The 21,034-nt window shown below is 41.7% G+C and overlaps 1 protein-coding gene across 9 annotated transcripts in view; it reads left to right on the top strand.

Moving 5' to 3' along the window:
* The window catches only part of POLR3B (RNA polymerase III subunit B), a 106,778-nt gene extending 86,534 nt beyond the window's left edge, over nt 1–20,244 (top strand). For 4 of the 9 annotated variants that reach the window (XM_036298706.1, XM_036298701.1, XM_036298702.1 and 1 more), the window contains 5 exons: nt 4,954–5,057; nt 5,680–5,846; nt 11,440–11,553; nt 14,890–15,063; nt 19,804–20,244. In XM_036298706.1, coding sequence (XP_036154599.1) covers nt 4,954–5,057; nt 5,680–5,846; nt 11,440–11,553; nt 14,890–15,063; nt 19,804–19,933 — 689 coding nt within the window. In that variant the 3' untranslated portion in view covers nt 19,934–20,244. Of the gene's footprint in view, nt 1–4,916; nt 5,058–5,679; nt 5,847–11,439; nt 11,554–14,659; nt 14,799–14,889; nt 15,064–19,803 lie in introns of those variants that run through there. The other 5 variants (XR_004966001.1, XM_036298705.1, XM_036298704.1 and 2 more) reach the window with 5 other exon arrangements.
* The last annotated feature ends 790 nt before the right edge of the window (nt 20,245–21,034 follow it).

Consider the following 21,034-nt stretch of genomic DNA (forward strand, 5'->3'; position numbering starts at 1 on the left):
CTGAATATAGAAAGGCTTATGGAGATGAGCTTATTCAAAGCAAAAACATTTTTTTTTTTTTTTTTTTGCTTAATACGAACAGTCAAACTTGAAAGCATTCCTGCTGCTTCTTTGGCTCCATTTACCACTATATTCATCAGCAGTAAACTGCTCCACACTGGAAATCCTCAGCCCCAATCCTGTGAAGTTCTTAAGTTATTAGGAGACACTGTCCTGGTCGTGTGAAATTATCTGCACAGCCCAACCAGAGTGAGCTTCTTTTCAGCTCTTCAACCAAAGTTAGTGCAACTGCACTTGATTCTTCCATTCATTGAGTTGGTCACCTTTGCTTTTGCTAGTTTGCTTCCTGCTGAGAATAATTAGGTTTCTTATATAATAATAATTCCTTGAATTTAGATGCCGCCTTTCTCTAAGGACCTTAAAGTACCTCTCAGACATTAGTACCCCTCATCTGTTCTTTTGACACAATTGCCCCATGAGATAGGTGCTAATTATCCCCATTACAAAGACCAAACAACTAAGTCTTGCCAGAAAGTGATGCTTTCCCTCCACCCGCTAGGAAACACCATGTCAGTGGAACAGCACAGAGTCAAATTAAGGTCACCAGATTCCTTGATCTCCTGCCCTACATAGATCTGAGAATCCAAGAAGTGATGAGTCCTTTACAGATGACATTCCCCACACACACATTTATGAACCTCATTAAGACCAGGCATTGCACAGTGATCACTCCTTTACTAAACATCAGTCCTCCTCCTGCACTATGACTGATAGAGAAAAATCACAGCATCATTTCACCCTTCATTTCGTGCAAAGTGTCAAACTGGGCAGAATAAATAGCCTTGTCTAACAGGCACTTGCAGAAAGCAGAGCATTAGAATGTGGCAAGCTGAATTGTATAAATGTTTTCATTTTCAGTATTCAGTCAGCTTAATCTGCAGGCCTCCTCTCAAGTGGAGTTGTGTCCCTGAGCCTCTTCCTATGTCCCCACCTCCATCACAGCACTTGTCACATAGCAGCTGCTTGGTAATTGAGGGAAATGATTCTCTCGCTCAAAAAAGGAAGAGTAAGAACATATATCACCCTCGGAACGGTACATTCAATCCCAAAGTGGTTATGGAAGGTAGTCTTGCTAAAGGGAAAAAATTTTAAGTTAAAAAGTGAAACAGTGTGATATTAAAATGAGACCTGGCTGTCGACAAAGTAGAAAACCATTTGCTTGTGGGTTGCTAAAACATTGAAGTCCCATCAGAACATCTCTTGAATCAGCGATGTTATTAAGTTGTCTTCTGTTATTAAGTTGCTTTCCTTTCTTGATACGGTATTAGAATGCTTTAGTTTTTCCTTACCATTTTTATTACATCCTTACCTTCTTTTTTTCTATTTGAATTGTGATAGGACCATTACACTAAAACTAATTTTTAAAAAAGACTTTTGAACAAGTCAGTTGCTGTTTATAATTAGAAACACTTTCTAAGAATGATTCATCAGATTAACTGGAGTTTTTTTTGTGTTTTTTTTTTTTTGCTGGGTAAACCTATTCTTTAAGTGATTTATATGTTGTTCTGCTAGGCCATGAAAATAGAAATAACAAATTGGTGTGAGAGCCTCTAGTGTCTGGGGCATGACGCTGAGGGAACTGTGACAGTGGGTCCCCAAATTTGCCTTTCCTGAGCGGCTTGGCAGTCAGACTTGTTTCTTTAGACTCCCTAAATTCTCACCTTTACAACTTGAAAATAAGATAGATGGTGATAGAATAATTTTATTTTGACTGGGTCTCTATAGAACCTTTCTGCTCTTTTTGTGTGCCAGTTTTTCCTTATTATCTATTTTCATTTGTTAAAATTTTGTACTATAGTCTATGGTCTAATTCCCAGTGGCCCCTATAAGTGCATTAAATGTTTTCGGGCCTGTTAAACTGTTGTATTTGCATTTCATTGCCAGGAGGTTGTGCTATATACAATGGGGTTGAGACACAGGCATGGGCCAGGGGATGAAATTTTATTTTAAAATCTGAAATGCTGTGTAAGCATTTAAGGTATGAATCAGTAGTTGTTCTACAACAGCTTCCATTAGATATGGTTTATTTGTAGTCCATCCTCTTTTCAAGGACCCAGGGAGTAGTAACACACTGAGGTGTACTGCATATCATTTACATTTTTAAACCAGCATTTAAAGAAAAGTGACTATAACCTTTAAGAGTTTATTTATAGAAAGAGATTTTATGCTCTGTCCCTGGAAATAAATTACAATTTTTTATTTGAAAATAAAAGGAAGCTTCCTGCTATGATTAAGGATTTAAATAATTCTGAAACAGAGAATACCATTTCTTAAAAAAAAAAAAAAAAAAAAGTTTGGGTCTGAGATTGAGAGCTCTCTTCTCCCCTAATGTATTCAGTAAAATGCAGACTTTTAACAATCATCTGTCTAATTTGAGATTTGAGATCATCAAATTCTGTCTAAATATTTTGTTTTAACTTCTAAGCTCATTATGTTTTCTTTGTGTTAACTTGTATTAAAATCTGTCAGCTATGACTGGTCTCATAAGCACAGTCAGCGGACCAGAATAAGTTAATTATTTACTTGTGTCACTAGTGCTCTTCATCTAATGAAATGCACAGCTGTGTTAGATCTGCAGTTGGATGTGTAGCTTCCATTGTTCTGCAAGTCAGCAGAGGGTAGAAGCCGCAATGATGGAGAGCCCTCAGTTCTTTCTGCTGTTCTGGCTTTCTGTGTCGATTTCATGGATCTTTTATCATTCACTTTCACACAAAACAAACAACACAGGGCTGTCTGCTATGGGAACCATCTTGGCATATAAAAGGGTTTCAGAGCCTAAAGTAATTTTAAGTTAGCTAAGATTTAATTTTTGGCTTACAGGTGCCCTTGATTCAGATGTGGCCAATGCGGCTCCTCTAATGGAATGAAAAAAATCTGAAAGTTACTTATATGTAGTTTTAAGTGCAATGTCAGAAAAGTGCTAGTTAGAAAATAACTTCCCCAAAAGGAAGTTCTATGCTAAATATTAATCAGATTTCAAGCAGAGTTATTAGAAATTCGGATTTTAGGGGGAAGAGCATTGCTTTCATTTTAAAGTTACATTTGCTGGAATTAACCTGCTGGCTAAAACTGAGAATGGAAAATGCAAATCATCCCTCTCCTTACCCCCCTCCAGTATAAGTATGCCATGCTTCCTCCTTGGGTTTGGTACCTCCTGCCCCTCACTCCACCTTCTCTTGTTGGAGGGTAAACAAGCAGCTTCCTCCTTAGCAGCCGCAGGCATCCATCCCCTGTAAACTACTGCTGGAGGGGTGCTGAAGTTTTTCTTTGGTTTGTTTTTAAGGGATGTAGCTGAACCCTCCAGAATGGCATTCTCACCCAGCCACATCCCACCACTGGCCTCTTTAAGATTTGCTATTTTTAACATTTTGTTCACTGCCAAACAGTGTTGTTATCTGTGCATCTACAATTTCATCTCTTTCAGAGTGGATTTCCTAGTAGCCCTAGTGTTTTGTCAGATAATTTCAGTGTGGATAAGATGGATTTTCAGAGGGAAGAAATGAGGGTCACACACTGTGCTTGATTTAAATTCTAACATGTTGTAGCTGAATTTGAAATAAAGCGAACTGAATGTTTCTGCTCTTCGTGTAGGAAAGCATACTTTCTTTATAACAAACAATGCAATTTCAACCAAAAAGCCAGTTAAACTACCTGCATACAATGGAATTCAAATCCATAAACCTAATTGCCATATTGTTGGCAACCACTAGAAATCAGAGTATTAATAACCAATGTTAAATAGGCAAATGGCGTCCTTTTTCTTTGAACATCACCAAACTTTTATTTTAAAATAGTGTAAGTGCGTATGTAGAAATCAAACTGAGCAATGAAAAGTTTCTTTGAGAGCAATTTCTTTTCAATCGGTACGGGTAATTTATATACCCAGGAAAAGGAATTTTACTAAATATAAAAGCATTTTTTGGGTCCAATGCCATTCAATAATAGTTTTTCAATTCTAGATTATATAGATTGTGGTTAACAATCTAAATTATACTCCTATTCCTCCTACCAAGAAAAGGATGTAAGAGGAATTACCAAGTATTTAATCAAAAAACTTCCTACAAGTTAGAATACTGTTAAAGGAGTAATAATGTACAGTTAATTTAGGAGTCTATTAGTGGTGTGTGGAGTTGGTAGATTTTTGTTTTGTTCTGTTTTCATTCTTAGGATACATTTATAATTTTAGTCTTTTCTTCCAAGAATACTTTGTTATTTAATTTTATTGTTCAACTTTACAACTTCAATCAAAGATCATTTTTGTAATGAGTTATAAGCTATAGGAATTAAAATTCTTTAGGGCAGTTTAGACTCAGCCAGGGAAGCCTGGCAGAAATCAACCAACCAGCTAGCACTCTGCAGCCAATAGGCAGTCCCATCAGCACGTCAGCCACACACGAGTACTTCTTGTCACAGGTTTTTAAAACCATAATTTAAACACACCCCTCATTCAATCAGTTCTGTGTTTGGTGGTCAGAGAACTTGGATTCCTGTGATTTGAGTGCAATGTGTAGCAAGTCATGGACAAGATGACAAGGACTGAAATTGCTGCTGACTTGAAGTTTCAGGGACATTGACGGGGCTAGGACCCAGTGAAGTTGCTGCTCTTCCATCTCGGTGGCACGAGAGGTTGGGTGAGCTGCCTGACAGCACCACTGAGTGTCGCGCCAGCAGGCCAGGCCACAGGCTGCACTGCCTTTCTGTAAGGACAGCCATTTTTGAACTATTCATCTAGTGGGATTATTGGATATTGCTTTTGTTACTCTTGATAGAGACCATGGGGCAGGTTTGAGAGTAGTAAAAATAGAGATGGCGGCAGGGCGGGCCCAGTTAACTACTGTATTCTTCCTTTCTGCCAGTTTGCTTTACGTGGCATGAAATCTTCTCTTCCCCCAGGTGTCTGCGGTTTGATCGTCCCTCAGGAAGACATGCCGTTTTGTGACTCCGGCATCTGTCCGGACATCATCATGAACCCTCACGGCTTCCCATCACGAATGACGGTCAGGATGGTTTTCAGAGGCACTGCTCTTAAGGAAGAAAGCTGGCAGTTGATTTGCAGTTAGTGGGTGTGAGGGGACCCTGAAACTGATATTTAGAAAGGGCTCTTTGACCCCTCGTCAAATAACTAGATTCTCAGCTCCTGACAATGCTGGACGACTCTCCTCTACAGAGCGAATGTGGAGCAAGTTTGCCCTTCCTTTTGAGAGCAGTCTTCTGGGTGGCACACTTACCCCTCGGAAAAGAGAGCCCTTTGTATTGAACCTAATGCAGCTTCCTTTCTATGGGTTTTGTTTTATAATCCTGGCTCCAGCACTTATTGGCTGTGTGACTTGGGGAAGTTGCTTAGCCTCTGTGTACTTCAGTTTCCTCATAGGTAAAGTCAGGGAAATAATAGTACCTGTCTCCTAGCAGTTTGGGAGGCATAAACTTAGATCACACATGTCAAGCTTTTCTAACAGTCAGTCACACAGTAGGAGAGAGATAAATATTTGCTATTAATTTATCACTCTTATTAATAGTAGTAGTTTCATAATTCTTTAGGGAAGTAGGCCAGAGTTAAATAAACAGACAGGATTTCTATACCACAGGAAGGTACTCACTTAATTTGTTCACATCCCACAGGTGGGAAAGTTAATTGAGCTGTTGGCGGGCAAGGCAGGCGTGTTAGATGGCAGATTCCACTACGGCACCGCCTTTGGAGGGAGTAAAGTGAAGGATGTGTGTGAAGACCTCGTTCGCCATGGTTATAACTACTTGGGGAAAGACTATGTTACATCTGGCATCACAGGGTAAGTGTGTGTTTAGGTGTTTTAAAGTAACAGTATGGCCGGTGTTGTTCAGTGCTTAGAGTGACGTCCCCGAGTACCGAAGGGTCGCAGGTTTGATTCCAGTCAAGGGCACGTACCTGAGTTGCAGGTTCAATCCCAAGCCCAGTCCAGGTGTATGTGGGAGTCAACCAATTGATGTGTCTCTTTGACATTGATGTTTCTGTCTCTCTCTCTCTCTCTCTTTTTCTCCTTCCCTCCTTTCCACTCTCTCTAAAAATTCAAAGGAAAAAATATCTTATGGTGAGGATTAACAAAATAAAAAAGTATGATTTTATTAGAAGCAAGAGCCCTTAAGACAGTGGTTCTCAACCTTGGCTGCACATTAGAATCACCTGGGAATCTTTTTAAAATCCTGATTTCTGGGCCTTATCCTCCAGAAATTCTGTTTCTTTATTATGGGGTAGGGCCACAACATTAGTAACAAAGAAACAGAATTTCCGGAGGATGAGGCCCAGAAATCAGAATTTTAAAAAGATTCCCAGGTGATTCCAATGTGCAGCCAAGGTTGAGAACCACTACCTTAAGATAATCAAGTTTACTCCTTTAAGAAATCTGATATAAGAAAATCCAGATTTATGATGGTGGTGTTAGCTAACGCTATGGTGGTAATCATTTTGCAATATATAAATGTATCAAATCAACATGCTGTACACCTTAAACTTGCATAATGTCTTCTGTCAATTATATCTCAATAAAATAGGGATGGGGAAAAAAGAAGATCCAAACTTAGAAAACTGATAAATTAAGAAGGGTTGTTTTACTGGTGGGGCTATTGTTTAAAATAAAGAAAACATAATTTACCAAAATAGGATTTCTACACAACTTTAAGTAACAAGTCAGTTATATATAATGTAAAACAATTCTTTAGCTGTTGAACTTGCTCTCTATTGATACGATGAATATCAGATAATTAGTGCTCTGTCAGAGGCCTGAGGCTTTACTTTGCAATCCACAGACTAAAGGCATGTTAAATACTGAGCATGAGCTAGGTGCTAAGTTTATAACAGTGAGCAAAATAGGCATGGTCCCTGACCTAAGGAGCTGACTGTTAAGATTTGTTATTAGACATCTATAGTAATAAAAGCATAATATGCTAATTAGACCGGACAGCCGAACAACCTTCTAGACAAAGCCGGGGCTGCGAGGGCCAAGGCAAGCCACCGAGACAAGCTGCTGCGGCTGCAAGGACCAAGCCCCTTGCACGAATTTTGTGCATCGGGCCTCTAGTTAAAAAATAACAGATAAAAGTTAACTTCTCTGCAGGGCCTACCCTGACTACTTAATTTAAAACAACAATCCAGTATTGCCTATTTCTGGCTTTATTTTTCTCTGTAGGATTCATCATTATCAAATATACTAGAGGCCCAATGCACGAAATTTGTGCAAGGGGCTCAGCCCTCACAGCCACGGCAACTTACCTCGAAGCCCCGCCCACTGGTTGTTCTGGAAGGTTGTTCTGCCATCTGGTCTAATTAGCATATTAGCTCTTTATTATATAAGACTAGAGGCCCAGTGCATGGATTCATGCACCAGTGGGGTCCCTCGGCCTGGCTTGCACCCTCTCGCAATCCAGGACCCCTCGGGGGATGTCAGATAGCCGGTGCAGGCCCAATCCAGACAGGAGGGAGCCTAATCCTGTGTGTTGAACATCTGTCCCCTGGTGGTCAGTGTGCATCATAGCGACCAGTTGACCGGTCGACCAATTGTTTGATTGCTTAGGCTTTTATCTATGTAGATTATCCTATATAATAGAGAGGTAATACGCAAATTGACCATCACACCCTTGCACAAGATGGCCCGCCCCCATATGGGCACAAGATGGCCAGAAGGGGAGGTCAGTTGTGTGCGATCAGGCCAGCAGGGGAGGGCAGTTAGGGGCGACCAGGCCAGCAAGGGAGGGCAGTTGGGGGTGACCGGGCCTGCAAGGGAGGGAGGGCAGTTGGGGGGGACTGGGCCTGCAGGGGAGGGCAGTTCGGGGTGACCGGACCAGTAGGGGAAGGCATTAAGGGGCAACCAGGCCAGCAGGGAAGGGCAGTTGGGGGTGACCGGGCCTGGAGGGGAGGGAGGGGAGTTGGGGGGAGGGACTGGGCTGGCAGGTGAGGGCAGTTGGGGGGGACCAGGCTGGCAGGGGAAGGCAGTTGGGGAGGGGGAACCAGGCCTGCAGGGGAGAGCAGTTTGGGGCGACCAGGCCTGCAGGGGAGGGCAGTTGGGGGCAACTGGGCCTGCAGGGGAGGGCAGTTGGGGCAATCAGGCTGGCAGGGGAGCAATTAGGTGTCAATCAGGCTGGCAGGGGAGTGTTTAAGGGGTGATCAGGCTGGCAGGCAGAAGCGATTAGGGGTAATCAGGCAGGCAGGCAGGCGAGTGGTTGGGAGCCAGCAGTCCCAGATTGTGAGAAGGATGTCTGACTGCTGGTTTAAGGGGTCCCAGATTGGAGAGGGTGCAGGCTGGGCTGAGGGACACCCCCCCCCCCCCCCACACACACACACACATATACACACAGTGCACGAATTTCGTACACCGGGCCTCTAGTATAATAATACTATGTAATATTATTATCTGTCTCCCCAAGTATAATGTACCTCCTTGAGAGCAGGGCTTGTCTGTTTTGTTTACTGTTTTATTTCCAGTGTTTAGCATAGAGCCTGACACACAGCACACACTCCATAAATATTTGTTGAATAAAGGAATGAAAACAAATAATAAATACAAAAAGCTCTCACCTGAATGAAGACAAAGAGTAGGCTAGAGGACCCCTGTGGGAAGGTGGGACCCCTGTGGGAAGGCAGAAATGTGAAGGATGAGAAGAGGGAAGCTTTTGAAGTGTTTCATGTAGAGCAGTGGTTCTCAACCTGTGGGTTACAATCCGTTTGGCAGTCGAACGACCCTTTCACAGGGGTCGCCTAAGACCATCCTGCATATCAGATATTTACATTACGATTCATAAGAGTAGCAACATTACAGTTACAAAGTAGCAACGAAAATAATTTTATGGTTGGGTCACAACATGAGGAACTGTATTTAAAGGGCCAGAAGGTTGAGAACCACTGATGTAGAGGAAAAGCGTATTTAACACCTCACAAGGGATAGATCTTGGTAGGTTTGGGAACTGGAAGAGGCCAGCCTGGCTGCCATGCAGTGAGGAGGTAGTGGTGCAGCCTGAAGTGAGGTTGGGGAAAGGCGAGAGCAGGTCACACAGGCAGAGGGACGGGATTTCTTTTTATCTGGGAGAAACAGATACCCCTGAAATTATTGTGAAGGACAAGGTTTTGAAACTTGGCTTGCACATGATTTTAAAGGATCAAGTTGGTTGTTTAAATTAAGACACACTTCAGTATTTTTATGCCAGGTAAAACTTTGGGACACAGAGTTTATACTGTTCTTCTGAGGTTTTAAACCTCAGAAATGCACGACTGAAACTCAGTGTGGAAGCATGTGTGAGAACACACAGCTTGATTTCAGTGCTGCAAATGGACTATCCAGATGTGATTAAAATGGTCAAAATCTGTATCTGTTAAAAGCATTGAGTGCTTTCTAAAATGATTTATCCAGCCTGTGATAATATGGATTTCTTTAGGTGTATCATACTTGAGATGTTATAGAAAATCACATTACAGGGAAAGAGTAATGGTCCATTTAAAAAATGATTCAGTAAAATAGCTGAGGTTCATTTCAGAAAACGTTGTTGTTATTGTAAACTAATCATCTTAGTCTTTGCTTCTCATGCAGAAATAATGCAAAGTTGCCCAGAAAGTGTGCAAAACAAATGAACCATTTTGGTGGACCTTCTGAACATAATTTTACTGAAAGATTTGAATGGCTTAAGCTCTGCTTCCTATAGATAGCTTATGGCTATGTCTACATCACTGTTCTCTATACTCCAGCCAGTGTTTTCATTTCTTTCCTAATTATCTCGGAGTTCTACAAAGGGCTTGCAAGCATATTCACCTACCAGCTTTCACCCTTTGTCACATTCTTCAGCATAGCTAGGAGGAAAAATTGCATATGGCCTTATTCAGTTGATGATGAAGTGGTGACAGAGTTCCATGAATTCTACCATGAGCAGTCATACTATGGAGGAATAGGATCATTCATTATTAGAGCTAGAAAGAAACTTGGTCCAACCACTTGGTTGTACAACTAAGAAAACTGAGATAAAGAAGTCATATAATTACTATGTGACAAACTGCGACAAGAATAGGGTCTCCTGACTGCCCTGTTCCACTCCACTTTGGGTCTTCCAAGAATCTGGTTGTGCTTAAGCTAACGGAATGGCTTGATAAGTGCAAAAGCCTTTGCTAATGAGACAGAAAGTATAAGGTATAGTAAGCAAGTGGGCACATATATATGTATGTGCTTCTCTGCCATGTCTTTTGCTCTTCCTACTCTTACATCATGCTGTGGCCCATATTTACCTGGCTCAAGACTGGCCAGCATGGCAGAGAGAGCCCTGGGTTTGGAGCTTCCTGCATCACTCACCAGCTCTTACTTAACCTCTTGGACACTCTGTGCCCTTTTCTTCATCTTAAAAATAGGGATGACAGATTTTTATACAGATTAAGTCATGGATTAAGTGACACATGGTAGGTGCTTCCCCCCCCCGCCCCAGGAAGGAAGCTCTGGGGCAGTAAAAATAATATTAAAGTCATCGATCCTCTGGCTACTCTTGCTCCAGACTTAAGAAAAAAAGTTTCTTCTGTCAAAGCACTTAAATATTCACTCCTTTAAACTCTTACTACAATATTTCTAAAAATTCATTGCTACATTTGAAGAACCATGAAGGGGCCAGTGTAAGGGAATAGAATGAGCGATGGAGAAAAGAAATAGTAAATGAGTCAGATGTGGGCAGGAGCCAGATTACCGTAGACCTTGTGGCTACATGCAAAATTTGGTTGGTACGGATTCTGAGTGCAATGGGAAATTATTGGGAATTTAGATCAGAAGAGTGACCTGCTGCTATTTACATTTTAGAAGGAATGGCTCTGGCTTATGAAGAAGAGATTGTTGAGAGAGGAAAGTAGAAGCAAGGAGACCAACTAGAAGATTATCTGCAGTAGTCCAGGCAGAAAGGATGGTGGCCTGGCTAGGGTGGGAGCAGTGAAGGAAGCACCGTTCCGTACACAGTTTCACAAGCTGTTTAAATTTTATTTCTTAATTAAACACTGTACCTTTTAATGCAGGGGTGGGGAACATCCAGCCTGTGGGCCATATAAGGCCTGCCAAATCATTTGGCCTGGCTCTGCTAAAGCACTAGGGGTGAGTTCATTAAACGTTTGACCAAATATAGCAGGCTACTTTTTAAGTTGATAATTTTGTATGGCCCATGAATGAGGTTATAAATATCTAAATGGCCCTTGGCAAAAGAATGGCCCTACCCCTGCTTTAATGTATCCATGGTACTTTTATATTTTCAGATCTAGCCTTTTCATTTTCTTTCACTCACTCATAAACCTGTTCATAAACAAGTAAGGGCCTGCCAGTGCTGAGACCTAGAAAAGGCTGTCTCCTGTTAGCCCAAACTTAGTTTCTTAACCCCAAACTCTGACCCTTCTTTCAGGGAGCCTTTGGAAGCATACATTTACTTCGGCCCCGTGTACTACCAGAAGCTGAAACACATGGTGCTGGATAAGATGCATGCCCGTGCCCGGGGACCACGGGCTGTCCTTACCAGGTAAGAGGAGAGCACTCACAGGAGGGATTGACAGTGCAGGCGAGTCTCCCTTGCATTTCCAAGTACAACAATAAGCAGACTCAGCAAAGTTTCTGTTTCCCTGAGATTTCAAACTTTGGGGTATTAGGCATCCACAAAAATTATATATGTCTTGATTTACATTAAAAATGGCAGCCAATTGCCTAGCCCCGTGGTCGGCAAACCACGGCTCGCAAGCCGCATGCGGCTCTTTGGCCCCTTGAGTGTGGCTCTTCCTAAGCCTTAGGAGTACCTTAATTAAGTTAATAACAATGTACCTACCTATATAGTTTAAGTTTAAAAAATTTGGCTCTCAAAAGAAATTTCAATTGTTGTACTTTTGATATTTGGCTCTGTTGACTAATGAGTTTGCCAACCACTGGCCTAGCCGGTTTGGCTCAGTGGATAGAGCGTCGGCCTGTGGACTGAAGGGCCCCAGGTTCGATTCCGGTCAAGGGCATGTACCTTGGTTGTGGGCACATCCCCAGTAGGAGGTGTGCAGGAGGCAGCTGATCGATGTTTCTCTCCCATCTATGTTTCTAACTCTCTATCCCTCTCCCTTCCTCTCTGTAAAAAATCAATAAAATATATTTAAAAAATGGCAGCCAATTAAAAATCATTTTACAGGCACAAGAGCAAACCCTCTGTAGGTCTTCATAGTGTTCTTCTATCTAATCGTTTACTGTGTACCAGTTTACAAGTATGGTCCTGTTCAAAACAGTTCCTTCATAAGAATGTAGGTACACTTACACACACATATGCATATCAGTACACCTCACACTCCCGTGTGTGCACAGAAAACATATGCACGCATTATTTGGTAGCCTAAGCCACAGCTGTCATTTTTCTTAAACTTCTGTGGTTGGAGCATAAGACACCTGTACTTGCATGCTTATTTGCATAAGCTCCAGGGTCCATGTATGCCCCTTCACCAGTGTATCCTCAATTCAAGCCCAATGTCGGATTTAACGAATGGGTATAATTGTTGGGAAAAGAAATTTACAAATACCAAGTTTATGTGTTCTCACTACTACATTTTCCAGTTGGAGCAGTAAAGGCTAAGGCAGTGGTCCTTAACCAGGGCAATGTTGCCTCCCTGGGGACATTGGAAAACATTTTGGGGATGCCACAACTTGGGGGCAAGGAAGGAGCTACTGGCATCTATAGGTCAGGAATGCTGTTAAACATCCTGCCATGCACAGCACAGCCTTTACCTCAGAGAATTACTACCCAGCTCAGTATGGCACTACTGCCAAGGATGAGGAACTCTGAGCCAGGGGAGGGAACACGGGCCCTGGGGTCAGAATGACATAGATGTGAACTCATCACCACCTTGTATTACTATCATGAGCCTTGGACAGATCTCTTACGTCTCTCAGCTTCATTTTCCTGTATATGAAGTAGAGACAATAAAACCCACTACACAGCATGCTGGTGAATGTCAGGTGTTTGAATATAGACTGTGTACAGTGTCGATGGGAGATGCTCAATAAATATCCAGGTCCCTGTCCACTGTCATGGAGCATTGCTTAGATGTTACAGTGTAGTGGAGGGAGCAGAGGATGAAGCAGCTAATATTTGGGTCTTTGTTTTGTTTTGTTTTCCAAACCACAGGAGAGGTATAGATGACTCAATCCCTTGACCATGTAAAACTGAGCAAATGCACATGCCTATTGAAATGATAGGCATTTGTGTACTTAAATTACAGAAGAGGGAAGAGAAGTTGAGATTCTCAAGCCAGTATTGACTTCAGCACTGAGACCCTACTTGGGTTAGGTATATCTTTCCCCTGCATACTGTTCCCTCCGGAACTTGTATTTCACTTACAACATCCAAAAACTATTTCAGAGTAATATAAATGTCAAAGCAGTTATTTCCTATGTTTTACTTGGTTGTATAAAAAAAGTTATTACTTTAGTATTACTTTTGTGTATTCCATATGAAGACCGCCTGGAGTGCATTTGTCTATAGTCGGTTATCTCAGTTGGTTAAAATTCAAGTTGTGGGTTCTGCCCACATGTGATCTGACCACCTTCACTTGTCCAGTGGCCACAGGTGGAAGGGTCCTTCCCCTGTCCCAGGGAGGTTCTATCAGATAAAAGCATATATATGTTGTGCTCAGCTATGAACTTTCCACTACAGTGTGTTCATTGAGATCTACTTATAAATTTTTCATATGTAGGTTTTCTTTCAACAAATAATATACAACTTAAATTGACTTCCCATTGTAACTATGAACAATACAAGTTAACATTTCAGCATGTGCTGGCAATCGTGTGTTTACCTTCTTAACTCTTTGGAAATCTGGCAGCAACAATAGCAGAGATTAAAAGATGCTGTGGAATAAAGCAAACAAGAGCTTTATAGTCCACCCCTGCTCACACTACCTCCAAGGAGTGTCACTCCCACATCAGCTGGCCAGGGTGCTCGTGACTCTCTCTCTCTCTGTCTCTCTGTCTCTCTCATTGATCATTTGTGTCACCAGTACCTAGGTGGGGTTGCCTAAGTTGTTTCAGAATCTCTAAATTTTACCTGCATCTCTGGATCCTGGATCCTTAATCTTTTAAAGTATTCTCAAGCCCAGCAGATATATAAACTACAGGGAGTCCATTCAGGGGCTAGTAGCCGCCCAGTTCCAGTGCTCCCCCTAAAAAGGAATGGAGCATTTTCACACACGAAGGAAGAACGTGTATGGGACACACACAACTGGGGGCAGGGAGGTAGGTCTCTAGGGAACCTCCCATCTGGCTCCAGGTGACTCCTGATCTATTCCAAATTTTATAAAAATCCATTTGCTTCTTTCCAGGTTTAATTTATTTAATAGTAAATAATTAAACATGGAGGCCTGGGGCTAACTGCTAGAGGACCGGGTTTCTTCCACACTCTGTTCTGCTCACTTTTTCTGTTTTTAAATAACAAAGAACTAAGACATCTCTGAAAATACTCAAAAGACATCCCTCCCTAATAATAATGATAGTGATTGTAATAGTAATCGTAATGCTAGCACTGGTACTTTATATGCTGTATGTTTATTATTATATCATTATTTAAATAATTACTTATTATTTCTATTTAAAAGTAAAAATAGCAACCAACCTCTAGGATCACATCTCTGCTCATTTAAGGCTCTTTGGAACAGGTAGTCTTATGTACGTTTTACAAATGAGGCTGAGAGGCTGAGCAGCATGCTCAAGGTCACTGCCTAATAAGTGATTTGAATCCAGGTGAGCCCTGCTCCAAAGCTCTGTGCTCTTAGCCAGCATGTGATGCGGCCTCTTTGTGTAATATAATAACACATTTGTTTAACTTGTTTCAAAGGCAGCCCACTGAAGGTCGATCTCGTGATGGTGGTTTGCGTCTTGGAGAAATGGAACGTGACTGTTTAATTGGTTATGGAGCCAGTATGCTTTTACTAGAGCGACTAATGATTTCAAGTGATGCCTTTGAGGTTGATGTCTGTGGGCAGTGTGGACTTCTGGGGTATTCCGGCTGGTAAGTGGATACCATATGTCTTTCATATTACACCCCCTGCCTCTTAAAGCACAGCTCAGAATTGACTAGATCATACCTACATATTCTCCAACCTTCCGGTCCATGCTTTCCTGGAATTGCGGATTCTGTGTGTACATGTTCACTTTGTCTACCTAATGTCCTGCTCTGTACACAGCCGGAGTTTAAACTCCTAAGGACTAAGGACTTGATCATCTTGTTACTATTATCTCAAGTACCTTTTATAACACTTCACCTGTAAAAATCCTAGCAGAGTCATTGGTAGGTGTTATAATTATAGCATATTGTTAATAGAAACATTTTAGAGAAGATTGTGTCGAATGCCCTCATTTAACTTCAAACCTAAAGAGCCAGGTGTGTTGCCCCAGATCTTATAGCAAATTAGTGACAGACCAGGACCAGAACCTGGTACCCTGATTCCTTGTCTGTACTCTGTCTGCACAGCAAGCTGCTTTCCACTTGGACTGTGACTCTCATGATGGCAGAGACCATATTGCTAACTGGCACTAGGATTGTCAGTAGGTAAACTGTGATTCAGTCTGTTAGCTCAATGCAGTCAGTACACAAAGTCCAGTTTAAAAGGTGATGCTGCATACCTTTTGTTTGTGTTGTTAGAGCATCTTTTCTCCTTGCAATGGTTCCGCTGCACCACCAAAGAACCACTACTCTGCTTAGAGCGTTGGTCATGATCCAGGACCCTGAATACCCCTATAGACAGGAGGGCCTGCGTTCCCCAGTCTCTACTCACTTTTCTATCAGAGAACAGGTCTAACAACATCTGAGGCAGGTGCTGCAGGGATGGGAAGTAGCTTCATCTTCCTCATCACCTCTCACTTCCCTTCCGGAGCCCCTTTCCCTAGGGATGGGCAGTCCCCAGAAGGGCAGTTAGGCACAGGTGAGCATTCATTGCCAGAGCTTGAGGGTTAGTTACATGGGCCACGTTTTCCTTATGAGTCCCCCGACTTCTTGCCATCTTAAGCTGCCAGTTCTTGGTTGAATAAAGCAAATTAAGAGTCAGAATGATGGGGGGAAATAAAGGGGACATCTGTAGTACGCTCAACAATGAAGGGGGGAAAAGGATAATGAGTGGCCTTCTTAGAACACAGTGTATACCTTGTTAGTTAGATGTCAAATCCTTTTAGCCAAAATCAGTTATTTTATAATTTTGATGTAGAAGAGTCAATGAAACCTGTCTGTGAAGAAATCATCTCATTTTAAAATCTGACACAAGAGGTGGCCATTTGCCTTTCATAAGGTTGCAGAGATGGGGTGACAATATTCTGAGCGTAAACTTAGCTCTTTCTTGTATCAGTGACATGGGTCTTTTGAAATGCATATTGAGTTTGTGTTTTATTGACCTGTGTAACAACAACAGGATGTAATGTAATAGGAAGATCCTGAAACTTAGTTCCACTATGCTTAAATCTTCAAATTTGGCACAAGGATTTTTAAGTAATTTACTTTGAAAAGATGGTGCAGAAGAGTCATCTTATTACCAATAGGGATCATGAAACTTCAAAAAAGAGTTTCTTTTCTTCTCCATTCCCCCTGCATACTCTCGAGTCCCCCCCCTCCCCCCAAAAAAAAGAGGAAGAGTGAGGAAAAGGAAAGGAAAGAGGGAGGGGAGAGGCAGGGGAAAAAAGAAAGAGGGAGGAAGGCTAAGAGGAAAAATAAAAGAAGAAAAGAAAGAGAGAATGAGGGAAAGAGGAAAAAGAGGAAAGAAGGGGAAAAAGGAAGGAGGGAGGGAATGAAAGAAAGACGAAGGAAGAAAGGAAGGAAAAGAGAAAGAAAAGACGATCATATTTACTCATGCACTTTGAAAACCTTGCTCTCTTATGCTGAATACTCGGGGAAACTAAGGTAAGCAGTAATTGGTCTCAGCGTTATTCTGTTAATTTCATATCTTCTTTCCTGCTTTGCTTCTGTCACATTTAAAGATTATCCGATAGCAGTGCCTGATTTTGAAGCTCATGTGTTCAATGTGTATTGTATTTGAAATCCTTTCAAAGAGCACTAAATCAGGTTACACGGTTAAAGGGTCTTGACTGTAATTAAACAGACCTGGTACTGTACTGTATGTCTGATTTTGAATGGCCTGCTTTATCCCTTGTTGCCAACAGGAAAGCATCCTCGTCCAGTCTGGAAGGCTGGCAGGCTCCGTGTGCTGCTCTCAGGCAGAGGCGCATAATGATGCTGTCCTTTTCCCATGTTACCTGGCGTGTGTGCTGGGCTGTGTGGGAGGGAGCACGGGCGTTTGTTGGAGGAAGTCGCTCTTTAATGAACAGCACAATGGAGGCTGAGTAATTAGAGCAGTTCAGAACCTTGAGACTGGCCTTTTGTCGCTGATTTGCACATTAGTAAGGCATTGCTATGGGGATATTTACAGCAAGACTGTTCTACAGAAGACACGAGGGGTAGAAGTCACAAAAGAGAGGTCCAGAAGGAAAACTGCAGAGACAAGAAAATCCCTGTTAAGATAATTAGCTCATGGAGGATATTTCACTGGACAATCATTTCTCATGTGAATCCACAGCCTCCTCCTTTTGCTGGCTTTGCCCTGAAAAATCAGTTTATTTTATTATTGTTTGGGTCAAGTTTCTTTCTTTGGGAGTTGTTGAGACCAGGGAAAGGTAATTTATATATTTCTACTTATATAGGTATATATTTTTATTTGTGTATGCATGTATGTGTATATACGCATTGGAACATTTTAAATAGTGGAGAAATAGTTCATAGAAGAGAAGGTTAGTGGGCTTTCTGGATCGTGAATCAGCACACACAGAAGTTTTAAGTAGATTAGCCTGGATTGAATTCACAGGATGATGACAGGAGAATCTGCAAGAAGTTGCTCCAGCTAAATCCATTTCTCCTATTCAGTTAAGGCATAAACACGATACTTAGATAAATTAGACCAACCCAGGCACATTAAAAACATAATTCATAAACTGTCATGCATTAAAAAGACCTTTAGGTAATCTTTTAGGAAAAGTAATTCTCATGTTTATATTATTGTGGATAGAGTCAGATACTCCGCACTTTAAGCTCCCACAGCCCCCTGGTAGGGGCCCAAGCGTGGATCCCATTCTCTTCTCCTCAGGAGCTCCTATCTGCGGAGTCACTCACCAGCACGTTCATTCTCAGCCCTGGTGATTTCCTTTTCTGAAATAATACAAGCTTTATTTTGCTGATTGCAAAAATGATCCCTGCTCTTTATAAGATATTCAAAGTTACAAAAAATATTAGTCAGAATTCCCGCCACTCAGAGATGACCCCTGTTAATATTTTAGTGACTTTGGGGGACATCTCTGTTTGCCAGTAGTTCTGAACCATTTTCGTTTCTAAATCATGAATTTTTTTGATGTTTTTAATAGCAGGGAAATACAAATAGATACCAAAAATATCTTGGTACATGTGATTTTGGGAACTTCATACATTTACTGAAACCCATTTGAGGACCCGCTTGGGACCATGCTGTCTAGCAGACTGCTTTTTTCACCTCACAGTGTGCCCTGGGCACCTTTACATTTCAGTAAAGAGGTGTCTGCAGCATTGCATTCAGTGTCTGCACAGGTTCTCCTGCATACATGTCCTGGACTCACAGAACTATGAGCAGTCTTCTGCTTCATGCTGCTGTAAATAGTGTGACCGTGAACATTCTTGTGCACATCTTTGCCACTTTTGTGATCACTTCAATAATATGCGTGTTTACATTTTTTACCCATGTGCCTTACCACCCTCCAGAATGGCCTATATTGTTCCCTGAGGGATCTCCCTCCAGTTCCCAGTTAGCACTGCATCTTCCAAGCCTTGGTGCTATTCCTCTTGCACTCCTGTTCTCCCCTGTTACCTGGGAGGACCTAGTTTTCTACCTATTAAGTCTCAGGATTTGTACTGGATACCTACTGTCCCAGGTGCCCCAGATCCTTGAGGTATAGGGTGAGGCTCTGTTTTGGTCTGAAACCTGACAGAATAGTTCTCCCCAGGGACCCTTTCTTCAGTTGTAGCCATTGATTAAGACCTAATCAATGGCTTTAAGTTCCCTGGCTGAAAGAAAAGATAATCCTACTAGCATAGCAGGCATATTGATTAGGAATGTGGGCTGTTGTAAGGATTAAATGGGAATATGTGCATATACACAGGGCCAGTAACTAAAGTAGCTCCAATGCTAATAGAAATAACCAACTTTGTAGAGCCTTGCATACCACCTTTCTATATGGAAGTTCCATCTTTCCCAGCCTACTTCAAGTCTCTCAGTGACAGAAGTCAAATGATAAATGTTGAGCTCTTGCCTAGATGCAGTAGATGCTTATCAATACATGGATACTGAATCTGTTTAAAATGCTTTCAACAAGGAAAAGTCTAAATCTGAGTAACTTTCAGATGGTTCACATTTCGGGGGCTTATTCAAAACAACTATATTGGCAGCTGTTTTGCATTTTAAGGAGAAAGCTCTAAGAAGTATGGTGCTAACTGATTAAAAGTACGTGGTTTTAAAACCGGGGGAGTGATCGTTGTTTTGTTTTGGTTTTTGCTTCTTTGAGGGCTTCTTTTTACTTTGGGGACACAAGTACATTTTGGATAGTGTGGCTGAACACTGAGGAGTAGAAAACCAACTCAATGGAGGAATGGCGGTAGAATTTGTTAGAGAGGATTCTCACTTCCTGCGTGCAGGCCTTTGTTCTGAGTCATTGTCCCTCTAATACATGCCGACTTGGGTTTCAGGTGCCATTACTGCAAGTCGTCCTGTCACGTGTCTTCCCTTCGTATTCCGTATGCCTGCAAGCTGCTCTTCCAGGAACTGCAGTCTATGAACATTATCCCCAGGTTAAAACTGGCCAAATACAATGAGTGAGGATGGGAAGGTGACTGTTTAAAGAGAACAAACCATATTTTGCAACGCAGTGCAAAATAGAAGGGACTGAGGACCATATCTGCTCCTGTGAATAATTCCTTTGAATGTTCTCTCGGAAAAAAAGCAAAAATCGATGGAAAGGCTTTTTTAACACTAGAAGACTGACTGAACACCCTTGATCGGTGAGCCTCGGGTCGTGGAAGAGATGCCAGCAGTGTGGACTATAATGCCGTTCTTCGTTCATGTACTGAATTTGATTTGCAAATGGACATGACCTAAAAGATAAATAAACTTTTATTTCTCTTCTGGTATCTTGAAATTTACTTGTTAGAAACACCGTCCTTCTTAAAAAGAATGTTTGGGGTTAAATAAAACTCAAAGGTTTGTATGAAACTTGAGGGATATAAAGAATCTGTTTGAGCCCGGCCAGTGTGGCTCAATGGATTGAGCATTGTCTCATGCACCAAGAGGTTGCTGGTTCAATTCGCAGTCAGGGCACATGTCTGGGTTGTGGGCTCAATCCCCAGTGGAGGGCATGCAGGAGCCAGCCAATTGATGCTTCTCTATCAATGTTTCTTCTCTCTCCCTTTCTCTCTAAAAAGGTCAATAAAAGCTTTTTTTAAAAAAGAATCTGTTTGAATTAGTTGTGATCTCAGCAATATGTGAAGGAAAGAACTGTGGGAAGCCAAGGGTGTCGTTGATAGAGCAGTGGCTTTCTTATCTGCTACTGTGAGAGGATAAGTTTTTCCAACAATTGAATCCTGCCTTTATACACCCAAACTTCTTAACTTTAAGCTTGATGAAATATAATAAACACATTCCTACCATCTGAAGCAAGTTTGCCAAGGATGTCACTTTGTCTTATGGACTTAATTGCTACTATTTTGAACCTCCATGATCGTACCACATGCAGTGTTGAATATTTGAAAATAATTCCATGGATGCGTTAATATTTTTCTGTTCCTTTCATTCCTGCCAAGATGTTAGCTGTCCATATTCTTTTTAATTTGACAGCCTTCTCCATTTCTAATTTGTTCTTAATTGCTCTGCCCTGAAACCAGATAAATACTTGTACTAAGGGTTGTTTAGAAAATAAGTCAG

Source organism: Myotis myotis, unplaced genomic scaffold, assembly GCF_014108235.1.
Source record: "Myotis myotis isolate mMyoMyo1 unplaced genomic scaffold, mMyoMyo1.p scaffold_m19_p_3, whole genome shotgun sequence".
In the NCBI taxonomy this organism is placed as follows: domain Eukaryota; kingdom Metazoa; phylum Chordata; class Mammalia; order Chiroptera; family Vespertilionidae; genus Myotis; species Myotis myotis.